Here is a 20,877-nt window from a genome sequence, read left to right on the forward strand (position 1 = left end):
CTCCTCTGTGTAGACTCAGTGTAGCAGCAAGACCACAACTCAAAGGAGTCACATCACGGGTCACCTGTAGCCTCATGTTGGTATTCTGTTTATGTTTGATTGTTATTGGAGATGATTGTGAAGAATATTAAGATATTCACATTGCCTAATGTTGTATCACCACTATACAGTTTTTCCTGTTGACATACTTGTTACTGTTAGCTTGATTGAAAGTCACAGAACCTGCCCTCCCAGGTACCATGTGCCACCATAATATCCTCCTAACTTCCTCTCTTCATCCGCCATTTCTTTCCTCCAACCCCAGTGGAGATGCCTCCACCAGCTGACAGCAGTCGCCACAGGAGGCAGAGCTCTGCAGCACCAGAGCCCTGGGTCTCAGCCCCAGACCAGGCTTCTACTGCAGCCGAGGGTGGGGCCGGAGCTGACTCCACCCTGCAGGAGGCCGGTGAGGCGGGCCTGTTTGCGGGGAAACGCTTCCTCCTGGTGGGCTTTGGGGCCGAGGCGGAGGCCCAGCTGTCGGTGCTGGTGACGGAGAACTGTGGGAAGGTCCTGGTGGGGCGCACGCGGGCCGTGGCCGACTACGCTGTGGTGCCCCTGCTGGGCTGCAAGGTGGAGGCCACTGTGGACGAGGTGGTCACTGATACTTGGCTGGTAAGAGAGGGGATGTTGACAAACATTCTGGCTCCGTGTTTTTGTTGTCTTTCTGGTGTGGTGTGGGTGGGCTCTTTAGGCCAAGTGTGGGATTATCAAATGTGTGTGCGAGTCTTCACTAAGCCATATTGTGTGAGTTTTAAGCAATGTGTCTTTTGTGTAGGCCATGTGTGTGGAGCAGCAGTGTGTGTTAGAGCTGGGCTCACACCTCTTGTTCAGCCCTGTGTCAGTGATGGAGGGCCGCTCCCCTCTCAGTGACTGTGTCCTCTCAGTCAGCCAGTTCACCGGGGCGGAGAGGGAGTCCCTGGTAGAGCTGGCCAAACACCTGGGAGCCAGGTAACCACCTAACCACCACACACACGAGGAAGGACACAGTTTGCTCTTGTAGTAGTATACAGGTTGCACAGTAGATAAATGGCACCAGCTGCAGTTTTAAAAATAAAAAAGGCTACAGTTCAAGTACAGCGGTTGCTCAGTTGAAGGGCCACATTGTACACATGTTCATAACAGAAGCGGAAGATGTTGATTTGAAAGCGTTATGATGATGCTGGGAGGGCCATGGTGCTGTCACTTTTGCACAGGATTAAAGCTCATAGATGCTCTTAAACTTCTAGGCTCACTGAGCAGCCCTGCAGTGGCTCTGTTAAATGCACAGTCCCAGGTTGAGCAGGACAAGATGATTACTGCCAACGGTGATACACTGCACCCAGACTAGCCCCAAGGCAAGCCGCACACGCCTGGGAGTCATTATGCTCAGGTAGTGGATGCTGTGGCAAATAAACGCACATCTATCACCATGATGTCTAGATTCATCGAGAGTTTAAAAAAACATATCAAAATAACAAAATGTGCCTTGCACCATCCCCAGAATAGAGTACATCACAGGGAATGCTATAACAAAGCATTGTGGAAGAACACAGATCAATAGATTGCTGAACAACGTGTAGGACGGCTGCCAGAGCCATTCTTTGTCTCACCAATCCGTTGATTATGTTGCTGTTCACCAGTAAAGTCAGGAGAAGAATGGAAAGGATAAAGGGTTTCCCTGAAGTGATGTGCCAGAAAAAATGGGCATAAGAATCAAGCTCCTCTTGAACAGAGCACACGGTACTGTTGGGATTTGTTGAAGCCATAGTGTAAGACTTGTTGATCAGATGTAGTAGTCATTGGATCCTGAAGGGATAGCTCAGTGCGTCTGCTCTGCTATATTCTACCAGACTCATCAGATGAATCTTTCTGATGTGCCGTATTCTCGATGTACGGAATGCAGCCCTATAATGGGAGGTAACTCGCAGACGATTGATCAACTAAAACACTATAAACCACACTAAAGCTTGTCTGCTCAGAGGAATTGTAGGCATAGGCCTATCCCTAGACTCCATTTACACAGGCAGCCCAATTCTGATATTTCTTCCACTAATTGGTCTTTTGACTAATCAGATCGGCACTTTTGCCAATAATGGGCAAAAGATCAGAATTGTGCTTCCCGTGTAAACGCAGCCTTACAATCGCCAGTGGTGAATCCAATACAAAATGTAAGAGGCTGGCTGCACGCTCGCATTAAGAATGGACAGAATATGTTCCAGCCTTGCCTTATATTTAGCATTTGAATAGCTTCATTTGAATAGTAAATGTGTCCATTTGAATGGACACATTTACATCAAAGGACTGCACATTTTCAATAGGGCTGTAGGTGGATCCAACCTTTCCAATGAGACCTTAGGGAACCCCTAAGTCAATACTTGATGAAGGCACCATTAGCAGCAAAAACAGCTGCAAATATATTCAGATAAATGCTTTGTTGTTTTTTTTTACATTCTAATTTTATTATTGCATCATACTCCGTCACACACACACACTGGATATACTAGTCCCTTCTTGTCACAAACAGACATGTATTGCACTGAGAACGAAGTAACCTGTGGCTTATGTGTCAAACTGAAAGCCTGCAACAAGAACATTTGTGGCATATTTGTGCGTAGTTTCTCATGTCTTACTATTTTCTCACCTTTCCATCTATCCATCCTCTGGACAGTGTCCAGGACTACTTTGTGCGCATGGCCAACCAGAGGAAGGCCATGCTGGCTAGTACCCACCTGGTGCTGCAGAGCCCTGAGGGCACCAAGTACCAGGCGGCCCAAAAGTGGGGGCTGCCCGCTGTCACCCTGCGCTGGGTGCTGGAGTCTGCCAGGACGGGCCGGAAGGCAGAGGAGGGGAGATACCTGGTGGACTTGCCCTGTTCTCCAGGTCAGTCTGCCTAGCAATCATAGAGACTTCTTGAATGGATTTTAATTGAATGGAAAACCATATTTTCCTTTTTTTTTTTTTTTTCTGCCAACAGCAGTGGGGGATGAATGATGTTTTGGCAAAACTTTTAGTAACTTCTGGGCCGTTGAAACCTTAGCATTTCATTTATTGAGAGGGGATGAGTTTTGCACGAACAGTTAATGCTCTGCTGTATGTGATATATTTCATCTGAATCAGTTTATGTATTCCCTCTGTTCCCCAGAGAGAGAAGAGGAGAGTTTTGTGGGGGGCTCACAGAAGCCATGCATGCCCCCTCCCCCAGCCCGTAACAAGTCCCCAGAGATTCCACTGCTGGGCCCCCAGAGCGGGGTGGCCGTCACCCCCCTGGACACGGGCCGGTTCCAGAGTAAGGTGTTCCGCTCCGTGCTTGACCAAGGCCAGCTAGACAAGGACTGTACCTCTCCGGGAGGTCAAGAGGGGGACAGGAAAGCAGGGGGGCAGATAGAATCCCCGGCGCTGCAGTTGGACACCCCCTCCCGCTTCCTCTGCCGAGACCAGCTCTTCAGACCCACCTTCAATGTCAAGGTAAAACTCACTTGTCTCTATAGTGCGCTATACACTGAGTATACAAAACATTAAGACCACCTGCTCTTTCCATTACATAGACTGACCAGGTGAAAGCTATGATCACTTATTGATGTCACTTGTTAAATCCACTTAAATCAGTGTAGATGAAGGGGAGGAGACAGGTTAAAGAAGGATTTTTAAGCCTTGAGACAATTGGGACATGGATTGCGCATGTGTGCCATTCAGAGGGTGAATGGGCAAGACAAAATATTTAAGTGCCTTTGAACAGGGGCTATGGTAGTAGGTGCCAGGTGCACCAGTTTGTGTCAAGAACTGCAACGCTGCTGGGTTTTTCACACAACAGTTTCCCGTGTGTATCAAGAATGGTCCACCACCCAAAGGACATCCAGCCAACTTGACACAACTGTGGGAAGCATTGGAGTCAACATGGGCCAGCATCCCTGTGGAACACTTTCGACACCTTGTAGAGTCCATGCCCCGACGAATTTAGGCTGTTCTGAGGACAAACGGGGGGCTCCAACTCAATATTAGGGAGGTGTTCCTAATGTTTGGTACACTCGGTGTATATGGAATAGTGTGCAAAAACACTCATTGACGGAATAGCGTTGAGCATTGGGGTGTTACGGTGACCGTAATACCACCACACCGGCAGTCACGAGTCATGACCGCAGTCAAATTCCACGTGACCGTTGAGTCACAGTAACTAGGCTTCTCCAAAACTGCACTCTGATGCCGCTGATGGTCATTAGTACCCTTCCAAACTTGCTAATGGCCTAGTACTCAGCGCCCTGGAACACGGTTGGAAAGCACATAGCCTACAGAGCCTAGTGAAACATTTGTTCTCATAAGCCCAGTCATTGAGCAATCGAGTTTTGACTGGCCGTTATTTAAAAGAGGATTCCAGCTTTCTCGTGCTGCTATATTTATTGCTCAATTCTTAAAATTAAGGACATTAATTTGCTTTATAACCGGTGTAGCCTACCTGGCATATTAAAAACATAACCGCACGTAACTTCCATTCGCTATTCGAGTGCAGGCTACAGATGACGTGTACAAACATTTGTGGACCATTTTAAATCTAAAAGAATTCAACCCATACTGTATATTAGTAGGCTATATGTAAAGACCAGATTAAATTCTGGGTGAGAATATTAAATGCTTGTCAAATAGTGAATGCGAGACTGAATTGTGTTTAGCCTGCGCAAGAAACAAAGCAGAGCTCATGCCTTTCATGCTACTTTTTTAAAAATAATTATGCAGCCTTACAATGTATTACAAATCTAAACGTATAGCCTAACGTTTATCACAACTAAAGTTGCATAGATAACTGTAAAATAAGCATATAGGAGGGACCTGTTTCTTTGTTAACTGCTCACCCTCGGAAATGCGTTTGGGGGGGAAAAATATCCTTTCTATTTTATTCAGCTATGTTCAATTGTATTCTTCTTACTATAAAATAATGCTACAGGAATTCATAGCAAATCTTGCCTGCTAACTGAACTAGTGTAGCCTACAGCCATATGGCATAGCCAGATCAGGACCTAACATAAGGATGACTCAGAATGCGCTATATTGTTCTTCTGAAATGGGCTACATTTTCTTCATATAATGTTTCTTTAGACCTGCCTAAAATAAATAATTGACTTATTGTGATTGTGTAGGCTATATTAAATTGATTTATTAGATCAATATTTTACATTAAAATAAAGTAAAGGGTTTAAAGTATCCAAAACAACCAAAAGATAGATTTCCACAAAACAGATTTTCGTTGCATTTTGTGTTTTTCCCAACAATGAGTCGGCGTGACATCAGATGGGTTCTCGAGATGTTCCAAAGGTCTGTAGATGTTCCAAAGGTCCGCATCAGTGGCTTGTAGGCTATGCGCAGAAGCCCGGAGAAGCTGAACGTGTTTATGTTAGAGAAATTTCAAGGTTTTTCAGCTTCATATTCATCCTCTCCAGCACCACCCGAACATCAACATGTAACAATTGCACCTTTCTATGTTTTGTAGTAAAAAAAGATAGAGGAAGATCAATGTTTCCAATGACATCGGTGTGCATCGTGTGATTTTAACCAATTATAATTAGGCATTGTCTACTAATTGGTTGATGTCATTGGAAACACTTATCTTCCTCTATCTTTTTTACAAAACATAGAAACGCGCCAATTTCTCATATGTTGGGGTGGTGCTGGAGAGGATGAATATTTTTTTTTACATGTCCCTTTTAATGGTCAATTACCGGGAGACCGGCAGTTATTTGCATGACAATCACCGGCTGACAAAATGTAATGACCGCCACAGCCCTAGTTGAGCATTATATTATAACAACACACCTTGAAAGTATGTATTTGTATATGACATTCCAGGCTGCGTTAGCGGCGTTGGACACACCAGGGGGCAGGTCACAGCAGAGTCAGAAGGTCGCGACCCCGCTGTCAGAGATCATTGGGAGAAACCTGAAGGTGGCCCTGGCCAACAGCACCCGCGGCCACCACCTTGACCTCCAGGCCCTTACAGCCAGCCCCCAGCTCAGCAAGGAGACCTACGGAGCGGTATTTTTTATTTTTTATTTATTTCACCTTTATTTAACCAGGTAAGCCAGTTGAGAACAGGTTCTCATTTACAACTGCGACCTGGCCAAGATAAAGCAAAGTAGTGCAATAAAAACAACACAGAGTTACATATGGGGTAAAAAACATAAAGTCAGAAATACAACAGAAAATATATATACAGTGTGTGCAAATGTAGCAAGTTATGGAGGTAAGGCAATAAATAGGCTATAGTGCAGAATAATTACAATAGTATTAACACTGGAATGCTAGATGTGCAAGAGATTATGTGCAAATAGAGATACTGGGGTGCAAAAGAGCAAAATAAATAACAATATAGGGATGAGGTAGTTGGGTGGGCTAATTTCAGATGGGCTGTGTACAGGTGCAGTGATCGGTAAGGTGCTCTGACAACTGATGCTTAAAGTTATTGAGGGAGATAAGAGTCTCCAGCTTCAGAGATTTTTGCAATTCGTTCCAGTCATTGGCAGCAGAGAACTGGAAGGAATAGCGGCCAAAGGAGGTGTTGGCTTTGGGAATGACCAGTGAGATATACCTGCTGGAGCGCAGACTACGGGTGGGTGCTGCTATGGTGACCAATGAGCTAAGATAAGGCGGGGATTTGCCTAGCAGTGATTTATAGATGGCCTGGAGCCAGTGGGTTTGACGACGAACATGTAGTGAGGACCAGCCAACAAGAGCGTACAGGTCACAGTGGTGGGTAGTGTATGGGGCTTTGGAGACAAAACGGATGGCACTGTGATAGACTACATCCAATTTGCTGAGTAGAGTGTTGGAGGCTATTTTGTAAATGACATCGCCGAAGTCAAGGATCGGTAGGATAGTCAGTTTTACGAGGGCATGTTTGGCAGCATGAGTGAAGGAGGCTTTGTTGCGAAATAGGAAGCCGATTCTAGATTTAACTTTGGATTGGAGATTCTTTATGTGAGTCTGGAAGTTGAGTTTACAGTCTAACCAGACACCTAGGTATTTGTAGTTGTCCACATACTCTAGGTCAGACCCGTCGAGAGTGGTGATTCTAGTCGGGCGTTCGATTGAAAAGCATGCATTTAGTTTTACTAGTGTTTTAAGAGCAGTTGGAGGCTACTGAAGGATTGTTGTATGGCATTGAAGCTCGTTTGGAGGTTTGTTAACACAGTGTCCAATGAAGGGCCAGATGTATACAAAATGGTGTCGTCTGCGTAGAGGTGGATCTGAGAGTCACCAGCAGCAAGAGCGACATCATTGATATACACGGAGAAAAGTGTCGGCCCAAGAATTGAACCCTGTGGCACCCCCATAGAGACTGCCATAGGTCCAGACAACAGGCCCTCCGATTTGACACACTGAACTCTATCTGAGAAGTAGTTGGTGAACCAGGCGAGGCAGTCATTTGAGAAACCAAGGCTATTTAGTCTGCCAATAAGAATGCGGTGGTTGACAGAGTCGAAAGCCTTGGCCAGGTCGATGAAGACGGCTGCACAGTACTGTCTATTATCAATCGCGGTTATAATATTGTTTAGGACCTTGAGCGTGGCTGAAGTGCACCCGTGACCAGCTCGGAAACCGGATTGCATAGCGGAGAAGGTACGGTGGTATTCGAAATGGTCGATGATCTGTTTGTTAACTTGGCTTTCGAATACTTTCGAAAGGCAGGGCAGGATGGATATAGGTCTGTAGCAGTTTGGATCTAGAGTGTCACCCCCTTTGAAGAGGGGGATGACCGCGGCAGCTTTCCAATCTCTGGGGATCTCAGACGTTATGAAAGAGAGGTTGAACAGACTAGTAATAGGGGTTGCGACAATTTCGGTGGCTCGTTTTAGAAAGAAAGGGTCCAGATTGTCTAGCCCAGCTGATTTGTAGGGGTCCAGATTTTGCAGCGCTTTCAAAACATCAGCTGTCTGAATTTGTGTGAAGGAGAAGCGGGGGTGGGCATGGGCAAGTTGCAGCAGAGGGTGCAGAGTTGGTGGCCGGGTTAGTGGTAGCCAGATGGAAAGCATGGCCAGCTGTAGCAAAATGCTTGTTGAAATTCTCGATTATTGTAGATTTATCGGTGGTGATAGTGTTTCCTAGCCTCAGTGCAGTGGGCAGCTGGGAGGAAGTGCTCTTATTCTCCATGGACTTTACAGTGTCCCAAAACTTTTTGGAGTTAGTGCTACAGGATGCAAATTTCTGTTTGAAAAAGTTAGCCTTTGCTTTCCTGACTGCTTGTGTATATTGGTTCCTAACTTCCCTGAAAAGTTGCATATCGCGGGGGCTATTTGATGCTAATGCTGTACGCCACAGGATGTTTTTGTGCTGGTCAAGGGCAGTCAAGTCTGAGGAGAACCAGGGGCTATATCGGTTCTTAGTTCTGTATTTTTTGAATGGGGCATGTTTATTTAAGATTGAGAGGAAATTACTTTTAAGGAACAACCAGGCATCCTCTACTGACGGAATGAGATCTATATCCATCCAGGATACCTGGGCCAGGTCAATTAGGAAGGCCTCCTCGCTAAAGTGTTTTAGGGAGCGTTTGACAGTGATGAGGGGTGGTCGTTTGACCGCGGACCCGTTACGGACGCAGGCAATAAGGCAGTGATCGCTGAGATCCTGGTTGAAGACAGCTGAGGTGTATTTAGAGGGTATGTTAGTCAGGATGATATCTATGAGGGTACCCATGTTTACAGATTTAGGGTTGTACCTGGTAGGTTCGTTGATAATTTGCGTGAGGTTGAGGGCATCTAGCTTGGATTGTAGGATGGCTGGGGTATTAAGCATATCCCAATTTAGGTCACCAAGCAGTACAAACTCTGAGGATAAATGGGGGGCAATCAATTCACATATGGTGTCCAGGGCACAGCTGGGGGCTGAGGGGGGTCTGTAGCAAGCGGCAACAGTGAGAGACTTATTTCTGGAAAGGTGGATTTTTAGAAGTAGAAGCTCAAACTGTTTGGGCACAGACCTGGATAGTATGATAGAGCTCTGCAGGCTATCTCTACAGTAGATTGCAACTCCACCCCCTTTGGCAGTTCTATCTAGACGGAAAATGTTATAGTTGGGGATGGAAATTTCAGAATTTTTGGTGGCCTTCCTGAGCCAGGATTCAGACACTGCTAGAACATCAGGGTTGGCAGAGTGTGCTAACGCAGTGAATAACTCAAACTTAGGAAGTAGACTTCTGATATTTATGTGCAAGAAACCAAGACTTTTGCGATTACAGAAGTCATCAAATGATAGCGCCTGGGGAGTAGGAGTGATACTGAGGGCTGCAGGGCCTGGGTTAGCCTCTACATCACCAGAGGAACAGAGGAGGACTAGAATAAGGATACGGCTAAAGGCTTTAAGAACTGGTCTTCTAGTGCGTTGGGTACATAGAATAAAGGGGGCAGATTTCCGGGTGTTATAGAAAAGATTCAGGGCATTATGTACAGACAAGGATATGGAAGGATATGAGTAAAGTGGAGGTAAACCTAAGCGTTGGGTAACAATGAAAGAGATAGCATCGCTGGAGGCATCAATTGAGTCGGTCTCCGCGTGTATAGGGGGAGGGGCAAAGGAGCTATCTAAGGCAGGTTTAGCTAGGCTGGGGGGTCTACAGTGATATAGTACAATTAGAAATAACCGAAACAACAATAAACTAACCATGTTTGGGCTGAGGCTAAACATAAACAGGATGTAGTACCGTAAAAAGGAACAGTCCAGCAGATATCAGCTGTATAGCTGAGTTATCATAAGGTCTGGTGGTGAAGCACTAGTGAGTAAGAGGCTACGGCTAGCGTGTGCTAGCGGGCCAGGGCTAGCAGATGGATGGAATCTTCGTGGTTAACGTCGTAACCACATCAGACGATTTCGTCGGCAGACAAGTCGTGTAGGATCGGCGGGGCTCCGTGTCAACACTAGGTGGTCCCGTCCGGTTGACAGAGAGGTAGATAGCCGGGAGATGGGCCTAGCTCAGGATGATTAGCCAGACCACAGCGTCCGTTTTGTTGTAGCTAGCTGGTAGCGATGAATCCGGAGTTAAAGGTCCAGTGATTCAGTGATTCCGGCGGAAAAACTGATATGTTCTGGGTCGATAACGCGCTGTGCAGACTGGCCGAATATCCGGTGATCAATGTCCAGTGATTAAAATTAATCCCGCAGAAAAAAATCCAATGTTCTGGGTGAAACACCGCTAGCTGTGGCTAATAGCAAGTAGCTAGTTAGCTGGCTAGCTAGTTTCAACTGGAGATTCTAGATAAAGGTAAGTCAATAATAGAATCCGTTCCACATTGAGTGAGGCGGGTTGCAGGAAAGTATATCTTGTAGAAGGATGAAAAGTCTGATAGGGAAATATGTACGAAAAATAGGGTATTTACAGGCTATTTACAGACATACGATAAAAACACAACTGCACTACTACGCCATCTTGGAAATCTCAGTACAGACAGTACAGTACAGACACAGCCAAGTTCATATACACAGTTGTTTATATGCCAGTGTGACTGGTGTCTCTTTGTGTGCCTGTAGGTGGAGGAGAAGGAGGCTGCTGCCCTGGCTGGTGTGGTGATCTGTGTGAGTAAGAAACTGAGCAAGAAGCAGCGGGAGCTCAACGGCATCGCTGCCTCACTGGGAGCTGGCTTCAGGTACTCCTCTCAACTCAACAATACATACTCGCAACTACGTCTAGAATGTTAGTCATTTTTATTTATTTTTTATTTCACCTTTATTTAACCAGGTAAGCCAGTTGAGAACAAGTTCTCATTTACAACTGCGACCTGGCCAAGATAAAGCAAAGTAGTGCGATAAAAACAACAACACAGAGTTACATATGGGGTAAAAAAAACAAAGTCAAAAAAATAATACAACAGAAAATATATATACAGTGTGTGCAAATGTAGCAAGTTATGGAGGTAAGGCAATAAATAGGCTATAGTGCAAAAATAATTACAATTAATATTAACACTGGAATGCTAGATGTGCAAGAGATGATGTGCAAATAGAGATACTGGGGTGCAAAAGAGCAAAATAAATAACAATATAGGGATGAGGTAGTTGGGTAGGCTAATTTCAGATGGGCTGTGTACAGGTGCAGTGATCGGTAAGGTGCTCTGACAACTGATGCTTAAAGTTAGTGAGGGAGATAAGAGTCTCCAGCTTCAGAGATTTTTGCAATTCGTTCCAGTCATTGGCAGCAGAGAACTGGAAGGAATGGCGGCCAAAGGAGGTGTTGGCTTTGGGGATGACCATTGAGATATACCTGCTGGAGCGCATACTACGGGTGGGTGTTGCTATGGTGACCAATGAGCTAAGATAAGGCGGGGATTTGCCTAGCAGTGATTTATAGATGGCCTGGAGCCAGTGGGTTTGACGACGAACATGTAGTGAGGACCAGCCAACAAGAGCGTACAGGTCACAGTGGTGGGTAGTGTATGGGGCTTTGGAGACAAAACGGATGGCACTGTGATAGACTACATCCAATTTGCTGAGTAGAGTGTTGGAAGCTATTTTGTAAATGACATCGCCGAAGTCAAGGATCGGTAGGATAGTCAGTTTTACGAGGGCATGTTTGGCAGCATGAGTGAAGGAGGCTTTGTTGCGGAATAGGAAGCCGATTCTAGATTTAACTTTGGATTGGAGATTCTTAATGTGAGTCTGGAAGGAGAGTTTACAGTCTAACCAGACACCTAGGTATTTGTAGTTGTCAGACCCGTCGAGAGTAGTGATTCTAGTCGGGTGGGCGGGTGCCAGCAGCGTTCGATTGAAGAGCATGCATTTAGTTTTACTAGTGTTTAAGAGCAGTTGGAGGCTACTGAAGGAGTGTTGTATGGCATTGAAGCTTGTTTGGAGGTTTGTTAACACAGTGTCCAATGAAGGGCCAGATGTATACAAAATGGTGTCGTCTGCGTAGAGGTGGATCTGAGAGTCACCAGCAGCAAGAGCGACATCATTGATATACACGGAGAAAAGAGTCGGCCCAAGAATTGAACCCTGTGGCACCCCCATAGAGACTGCCATAGGTCCAGACACGACACTTGCCATTAATGATGTGCCATCCAATACTGTGTGTGTGTTCCAGGTGGTCGTGTGACGACACCGTAACCCACTACATCTACCAGGGTCGTGTGGGGGACAACACGCGGGAGTACAGGGCTGTGAAGGAGCAAGGGGTGCATGTTGTGTCCCAGCACTGGCTGCAGGCGGTATGGAAGGTTTCCAGTACACACACACACACACACACACACACACACACACACACTAAACACAAATGTTCTGCATAAAGTAAACGACAGGCAGGCTCTATTCTTATATCAGACTGAACAGTCACAAAACGTGTTGCTGTAGTTCGTGTGCGTGTTTGTGTGTGTCCTCAATACTGACTCATTGCTGTCTCCAGTGTGCTGAGGATCAGAGACACGTGTCGGAGTCTCTCTACCCGTTCACCTACAACCCCAAGATGAGCCTGAACCTCAGCCAGATGCCTCCTGACAGTAGCCGGAGGTCTCCCCCTGCCACCCGCACCACACAACTCAGAGACCTCACTGAGGCCCAAGAGAACAGGGTACGTTCCTTACAGAAACCGCTCACCTCTAGATCTGGGGCTGTATGTATTAAGCGTCTTAGAGTAAGAGTGCTGATCTAGGATCAGGTCCCCCCCGTCCATGTAATCTTATTCATTGTGATTGAAAAGACAAAACTGATCCTAAATTAGCACTTCTACTCTGAAATGCTTGATACATACGGCCCCTGTATTGCTCAATGGTTTGAGTGTCTGGGAAATGGTGCATGGAGGCTGTCAGTTAAATCTTTTTTATCATAACCTCGTCTCCCTCAGATTGAAGATAATTCCGTAGAAGACGCCACAACCTCCCATCACGTCACTGAAGGAGAGACTGACCAAGAGCAGGGCCAGGACAATGCAGAGGAGAAAGGTGGGGCTCTTATGCACTGATGATCCACTGATCTGCCCTTCTGTGCTCAAGTGCATTGAATTGAAACATTCCGGGTCCATACTTGTGAACTCTTGCTAAGACCACAGGTTTAAACTTTTTAGAGAAACTATAATAGTTGTTAGCTAATGGACAAAATTCAGTGTTTTTGCTTATGTTTCACGCACATCCATGTGCTTTTACGGAAAAAGATGGAGGACGATTATACAACAAAAGTTTATATTCGTTTATCGTTAAAATAAAATAAGAGGCTCATGATCTTTGTCAAGTAGCACTAATTTACCCTCCATTACTATCACCAAAGATGGTGGATAAATTAATGTCTTACTCAGGTCGTTTTAAAATGGTCCCAGTTCCGGTCTGCTTAAGGGGTGGCTCTCCCATGGACACCAATGCGATAGCAGCTCTGTCTGGTCTGCTTAGTTCATTGACTGTATATGAACCAGGAAAAATGAGCAAGTGGGACGTCTCGCTTCCTCTTCCAGCTCTGCTATCACTGCCAGTTGCTGTCCATTAAGGTGGTATGATTGGAATCTTTTGAATACGGTAAGTGTGGGTTCGAGTCCCCCTTGCGACAAACTCTACTGCTGGTCCTCGAGTAAAGTACAACATTATAATGATGCATATAAAATGTACAATTTAAATGTACACGTGTATGCAATATATATGATTATTAGCAGTATGTTTATCTACAAGGCTGAAGATAGAAGCAGCTCCTCATTAAATCTATTCTTAATCTTCATTTTCAAGGTGCTGGCTGCACTTCCCTTCTCAACACACTAACACAATAAGTGTAACTTCTACATTTCAAAGTACAAAGAAAATATCCTCTGAGATTTGAACCCTTGCTGCAAACTCTGAAAATTAGCACGTTTTCCAATGGGAAAAGCTAACAGCTAGCATAGTTGTAAAAGCTTTAAACCTGTGGTCTAAGCAAGAGTTCGTAAGTATGGCCCCTCCTGGTTCATACAGAATATGAGGCTGTTGACTGAAAAAGTTACGTTTGCACTTATCAGGAGTGAACTGAATATCTCTGAGTGCAGGTCCCCAAAACACACACATACATACACACTTCACTTTCTTTCATTCCCCTCATCCTCTGACCGTCTCTGTCTCCCAGACCTGTCAGAGACCCTGGAGATGAGGGAGAACCTCCAGAGGCAGCTGCAGGAGATCATGTCAGCAACCAAGATGACCACCAGCAGGCGCTCTTCAGCCCGCCTGGGCTCCGTGGGGACAGACTCCCATACCCCTGGCCTGGGCTCCGTGGGGACAGACTCCCATACCCCTGGCCGCAACGCAAACGTCCGACGCACAATGGAAGCACTGCGGTACGAGACACCGACAGACCGGGGGGCTGCAAAATGTGAAAATAACCTTCAATTAACCTTCACTATTCAGTTTCCCTGTGCCGATGACCAGATCTGTGTCCAGACAGTCATCCCATTGTTTGGTTTTCAAATTCCTCTGCGCTACAAATGTTTAGATTTTACTTGAGACTGAGTTGAATTTGTGCTGTAAGTTTGTTGGATGTTTACAATGTAAATATTTGTTTGCCATGTAAATAAGGCATGTACATAGTTACAGTGTGAAAAAGGGCTAACTCTCTCTGTCTGTGTCTCCCTCTTCTGGTGTTACTCAGGATGTCTCGTCAGGCAGCCGTGGACCTGAACACAGAGCCGTCTCAGAGTGAGCAGATCGTGTGGGACGACCCAACTGCCCGGGAGGAGAGGGCCAAGCTTGCTGACAACCTGCAGTGGCCCGGCAGCCCTTCCCAGCACTCTGTGCCCCTGGCTGTACCCTCAGCAGCACCCCTATCCCACTCTGACAATGCCGGAAACGCACTCCGGGACTCCATGACCGACTCTGAAATGGTGGAAATGGGTGAGGAGGAGGGGAATTAAAAAAGTAGTCCCCTGTCTTCAATCATACTCAAGTGTTGCTAAAGTTGTAAAGTTTCAAAGGAGTTAAAAAGAAAGTGCAATAGAACTTAGAAATTCTGTTTTTCAATCTTGTTATATATGCCAACGCACCTGCAGCAAGAGATTCTTTCTATTGAGGTGCCAAATATTTACCTAATGAAAAACATTCTCCCTCCTATTCAGCGGAGTGTGACATGATTGACCAGCAGATGGGTGAGAAGGTGATGACCGTGCCAGAGCCTGACCTCCTCACCCCTAAAGCCCCCAGCATCGCCTTCCCCCTCGCCAACCCCCCCGTTCCCCCAGAGCCACAGGTAACCACACACACCCTCCCTACCCTCTTGTAAGGTGATATTATAAGTAAATGTTTAGATGTGAATTGTTACTTAGCTGCGCAATGGTGTACTGTGACAGTGACGCTAAAAGTCTGTACTGTCAACAGACCGAAGAAGAGAGTGAGGCGGCGAAGGAGCCTCCTCGGTTCCAGCTGTCCTCCCTCAACCCCCAGGAGAGGATAGACTACAGCGCCCTCATAGAGGACCTGGGTGAGTCTCAATCCTGCTCCCTGACCACCTAACTAACTAGACGCAATCTTCTTTACCGTCTCTGTGGTACATATGTCATCCCGTGTGGCTCAGTTGGTAGAGCAAGGCACTTGCAACGCCAGGGTTGTGGGTTCGATTCCCACAGGGGACCAGTATAAGAATGTATGGACTCACTACTGTAAGTTGGTCTGGATACGAGTGTTTGTTAAATGACCCAAATGAAAAGTAGCCTCAACTCGTTGGTGCGTCTCAAATTGTCACCCTAATCCCTATATAGTGCACCACTTTTGACCAGGGCCCATAGGGTTCTGGTCAAAACTAGTGCATTATATAGGGAAAATGGGGCATTTGGGACCCACCCTCGTGTCTACTTTTTTTATCTGCATTGGTCTTAAAACATTGTATTGTTTCTTTCTCTTCTGAGACGTCTGTTTGTCAGTCCCCCTATTGCATTTGTCTGTCTGTCTCTTTGTCTGACTATACATGTCTGTGTTCCTGTAGGGGGCGTGGTGCTGGACAAACAGTGCTTTGACCCCAGCTGCTCCCACATCATCGTGGGGAACCCCCTGAGGAATGAGAAGTACCTGGCAGCCATGGCCTCCGGGAAGTGGATCCTGCACCGATCCTACCTGGAGGCCTGTCGCTCCGTGGGACACTTTATCCAGGTCAGGATCTGCATCAGACCACCACAACATGCCACTATTTCCTCCACAGACTCCTAGTGCCATCTTTTTGGATTTAATCTTTATTTAACCAGGAAGTCCCAATGAGGTCAGACATCTTTCACAAGGGAGAACTATCCAAGAAGGGGCAGCTCAGTTAAAAGATACATCTTGTTTATGTATCTTGACTTTAATGGAGAGGGTGTACATACTGTGTGTGTTCCAGGAGGATGCGTACGAGTGGGGCAGTAGCTCCATCCTGGATGCCCTACCCTCCATCAGCTCCCAGCAGAAGAGGCTGGCATTGGCAGCCATGCGCTGGAGGAGGAACCTGCAGGAACACAATGACCTGGAGGGAGCGTTCAGCGGTTGGACCGTCATGCTAAACATCGACCAGACCAGAGAGTCAGGGTTCAGACGACTACTGCAGTCTGGTGGAGCAAAGGTACAAACAAAACTCTTAAAGGGTAACTCCACCGCTTTTCAACCTCATTGTCATTATCTCCAGCACAATACCAGTGTCAACATATGGGAAAACGGCACATTTCTACGTTTTGTAGAAAGACATTTGAAGTTAAAAAGTTCTAACCGATGACCTAATCAAAAGTTAAAACATACTATTTTTAACTTAGATTTTCAAACTCTGAGATTCACGGTGACGTGGGAGCAAGAAAATACCCTCCCTTGGGCTAGAAACTCGTTGCAGGTTTTGAAAATCATTTTTTCATTTAATCCTGTGATGTCACAGAGACTCATTTCTTAATACCTTATCTTTTTAACCACAGATCATAGAAACGCACATATGTAGACACTGGTTTGGTGCTGGAGATGATGAATATGAGTTTGAAAAATGGCGGAATTGCCCTTTTAAGGCCTTTTCTCACCAACTGCGTTGAGATATTTTCTTCCTAATTCCGAAAAAATACAGATTCCAGTTTTGACATACTAAACCATTCACCCCAAGTCCAATGCGTTTTTCCCTTTACGTATCCAAAACAATTGCATAAAATCACTAGCGCTGCTGCGGTCATTCTCAGTGGCAATATGTTGTTCAAAGTGGCTAGAGAGGACACAGTAATGAGAGAAATTCTATACTACTGGAAAACATAATATGCTACTGAAAATATTAGGATAGGCTATTCATTCTATTGGATGAGTCATGAAAGGAGCTTGGCTACATTTCATTCAGTTGCACCCCATTTAATAAGAGAGGAAACTCAAAACTGGCACCTGTCGTCATTCCTTGCACATATGCTGACCATCATGACGCTTGCTGCCTACCGTTTTCTTTCAACCTGATTAAAAAAGAGATGAAGTCCAGACAGGCTAGGCCTGGGAAACTTTCTGAATGGACATAGAGAATTAGTAACTCATACATGCACACCCACCCACCTAAAAGGACCCATCAATCAAAGCCGCCTGCAACGCATCTCACTCAGACACTTAAGCAAATCACATTATTCGTTTTCCAGAAACATATTAAAGCCTTGTCTTAGCTTCAAATTTATAGGGGAGTGCCTTCAGAAAGTATTCATACCCCTTCGACTTATTCCACATTTTGTGTTACAGCCTGAATTAAAAATGGATTAAATAGATTTTCTTCTCACCCATCTACACACAATACCCCATAATGACAAAGAGAAAATGTTTTAATAGAGATGTTTGCGAATTTGATTAAAAATTAAATACAAAAATATCTAATTTTTATAAGTATCCACACCCTTGAGTCAATACATGTTAGAATCACCTTTGCCAGCAATTACAGCTGTGAGTCTTTCTGGGTAAGTTGCTAAGAGCTTTGGCAGTGTTCCAGAATTTATTTTTGCATGCAAAAAGACTCCAAAATCAAACATGTTCAGAATAAATTATTGACGGATTGCGGCAGGACTGTATTTCGCAATTGACTTGAACGGTGTCATAAGCAAGACGTGCTCATATAAAACAATTTTTTGACTTGGTGAGAGGGCCTTGACTGTCTTCTCTTCACTTACTGTTTCTTAGTATGGAGAAAGCTTATGATAGAAACTTCTGCTTTTCAAGTATCTGACTTCCCATCTCCTCCATACCTTTGTAGATATTGACAACGTGTGCACTTCTGGATGTTACTCCATCCACACTCTTGCCTAACCTCTTTCTCTGTTCTCCCTAACCCTCTCTCCAGGTTCTCCCCAGTCCCTCTCCATCTCTGTACAAGGGAACCACGCACCTGTTTGCAGAATTCAGTCGGTTGAAGCCGGGAGACTTCCGGGTGGACGTGCCAGAGGCCATGTCCCAGGGAGTCAAATGTCTGAAGCCAGAGTTCATCGCAGATTACCTCATGCAGGTTGGTGAGACTGTAACTAAAGCACATAACTGCCTCACAAAGTGACATATGCTGAAGGGAATATGTGTCTGACTACTTTTTAAAGGCAGTTTACAGTGCCTTCAGAAAGTATTCCCACCCCTTGACTTTTAACACATTTTGTTGTGTTACAGCCGGAATGTTAAAATGGATTCAATTGAGATTTTTTGTCACTGGCCTACACACAATACCCCATAATGTTAAAGTGGAATTATGTTTTTAGAAATGTATTAAAAATGAAAAGCTGAAATGTCTTGCTTTAATAAGTATTCAACCTCTTTGTTATGGCAAGCCTAAATAATTTCAGGAGTAAAAATGTGGTTAACAACTACCATAATAAGTTGCATGGACTCGCTCTGTGTGCAATAATAGTGTTTAACATGATTTTTGAATGACTACCTCATCTCTGTACCCCACACATACAGTGCATTTGGAAAGTATTGACTTTCTCCACATTTTATGTTACAGCCTTATTCTAAAATTGATTTTTGTTCTTTTTTTCTCATCAATCTACACACACTACCCCATAATGACAAAGCAAAAACAGGTTTTTAGACATTTCTGCTAATTTATAAAAAAAATATATAACTGAAATCACATTTTACGTAATTATTCAGACCCTTTGCTCAGTACTTTGTTGAAGCGCCTTTGGCAGCGATTACAGCCTTGAGTCTTCTTGGGTATGACGCTACATACTTGGCACACCTGTATTTGGGGAGTTTCTCCCATTCTTCTCTGCAGATCCTCTCAAACTCTGTCAGGTTGGATGGGGTGTGTCGCTGCACAGCTATTTTCAGGTCTCCAGAGATGTTTGTTCAAGTCCGGGCTCTGGCTGGGCTACTCAAGGACATTGAGACTTGTCCCGAAACCACTCCTGCGTTGTCTTGGCTGTGTGATTGGGGTCATTGTCCTGTTGGAAGTTGAAACTTCGCCCCAGTCTGAGGTCCTGAGCGCTCTGGAGCAGGTTTTCATCAAGGATCTCTCTGTAATTTGCTCCGTTCATCTTTGCCTCGATCCTGACTAGTCTCCCACTCCATGCTGCTGAAAAACATCCCAACAACATGATGGTGCCACCACCATGCTTCACTGTAGGGATGGTGCCAGGTTTCCTCCATACGTGACGCTTGGCATTCAGGCCAAATAGTTCATTCTTGGTTTCATCAGAACAGAGAATCTTGTTTCTCATGGTCTGAGTCCTTTAGATGCCTTTTGGCAAGCTCCAAGCGGGCTGTCATGTGCCTTTTACTGAGAGTGGCTTCCGTCTGGCCACTCTACCATAACGACCTGATTGGTGGAGTGCTGCAGAGATTGATGTCCTTCTGGAAGGTTCTCCCATCTCCACAGAAGAACTCTGGAGTTCTGTCAGAGTGACCATCGGGTTCTTGGTCACCTCCCTGACCAAGGCCCTTCTCCCCCAACTGCTCAGTTTGGCCAGCTCTAGGAAGAGTCTTGGTGGCCACTGTGTTCTTGGGGACCTTCAATGCTGCAGACATTTTTTGGTACCCTTCCCCAGATCTGTGCCTCGACACAATCCTGTCTCGGAGCTCTACGGACAATTCCTTCAACCTCATGGCTTGTTTTTTGCTCTGACATGCACTGTCAAGTGGTGGACCAGTATTTAGTCAGCCACCAATTGTGCAAGTTCTCCCACTTAAAAAGATGAGAGAGGCCTGTAATTTTCATCATAGGTACACGTCAACTATGACAGACAAAATGAGGAAAAAAATTCCAGAAAATCACATTGTAGGATTTTTTATGAACGTATTTGCAAATTATGGTGGAAAATAAGTATTTGGTCAATAACAAAAGTTTCTCAATACTTTGTTATATACCCTTTGTTGGCAATGACACAGGTCAAACGTTTTCTGTAAGTCTTCACAAGGTTTTCACACACTGTTGCTGGTATTTTGGCCCATTCCTCCATGCAGATCTCCTCTAGAGCAGTGATGTTTTGGGGCTGTCGCTGGGCAACACAGACTTTCAACTCCCTCCAAAGATTTTCTATGGGGTTGAGATCTGGAGACTGGCTAGGCCACTCCAGGACCTTGAAATGCTTCTTACGAAGCCACTCCTTCGTTGCCCGGGCGGTGTGTTTGGGATCATTGTCATGCTGAAAGACCCAGCCACGTTTCATCTTCAATGCCCTTGCTGATGGAAGGAGGTTTTCACTCAAAATCTCACGATACATGGCCCCATTCATTCTTTCCTTTACACGGATCAGTCGTCCTGGTCCCTTTGCAGAAGAACAGCCCCAAAGCATGATGTTTCCACCCCCATGCTTCACAGTAGGTATGGTGTTCTTTGGATGCAACTCAGCATTCTTTGTCCTCCAAACACGACGAGTTGAGTTTTTACCAAAAAGTTATATTTTGGTTTCATCTGACCATATGACATTCTCCCAATCCTCTTCTGGATCATCCAAATGCACTCTAGCAAACTTCAGACGGGCCTGGACATGTACTG

At 45.3% G+C, this 20,877-nt stretch overlaps 1 protein-coding gene across 1 annotated transcript in view; it reads left to right on the forward strand.

Annotated features, from left to right (window-relative positions):
- LOC311101137 (DNA topoisomerase 2-binding protein 1-A-like) overlaps positions 1–20,877 on the forward strand; it is a 42,041-nt gene that overhangs the window by 14,803 nt on the left and 6,361 nt on the right. The window contains exons 11-26 of the mRNA XM_084142204.1: positions 305–651; positions 815–987; positions 2,687–2,898; positions 3,161–3,483; positions 5,854–6,039; positions 10,525–10,640; positions 12,074–12,197; positions 12,392–12,556; positions 12,830–12,926; positions 14,065–14,275; positions 14,587–14,828; positions 15,050–15,180; positions 15,309–15,411; positions 15,913–16,076; positions 16,300–16,518; positions 18,235–18,396. Of these exons, the coding sequence (XP_083998330.1) occupies positions 305–651; positions 815–987; positions 2,687–2,898; positions 3,161–3,483; positions 5,854–6,039; positions 10,525–10,640; positions 12,074–12,197; positions 12,392–12,556; positions 12,830–12,926; positions 14,065–14,275; positions 14,587–14,828; positions 15,050–15,180; positions 15,309–15,411; positions 15,913–16,076; positions 16,300–16,518; positions 18,235–18,396 (2,975 nt within the window). The remainder of the gene's footprint in view (positions 1–304; positions 652–814; positions 988–2,686; positions 2,899–3,160; positions 3,484–5,853; positions 6,040–10,524; positions 10,641–12,073; positions 12,198–12,391; positions 12,557–12,829; positions 12,927–14,064; positions 14,276–14,586; positions 14,829–15,049; positions 15,181–15,308; positions 15,412–15,912; positions 16,077–16,299; positions 16,519–18,234; positions 18,397–20,877) is intronic.

Source organism: Coregonus lavaretus, assembly GCF_964263955.1.
Source record: "Coregonus lavaretus genome assembly, chromosome: 2".
In the NCBI taxonomy this organism is placed as follows: Eukaryota; Metazoa; Chordata; class Actinopteri; order Salmoniformes; family Salmonidae; genus Coregonus; species Coregonus lavaretus.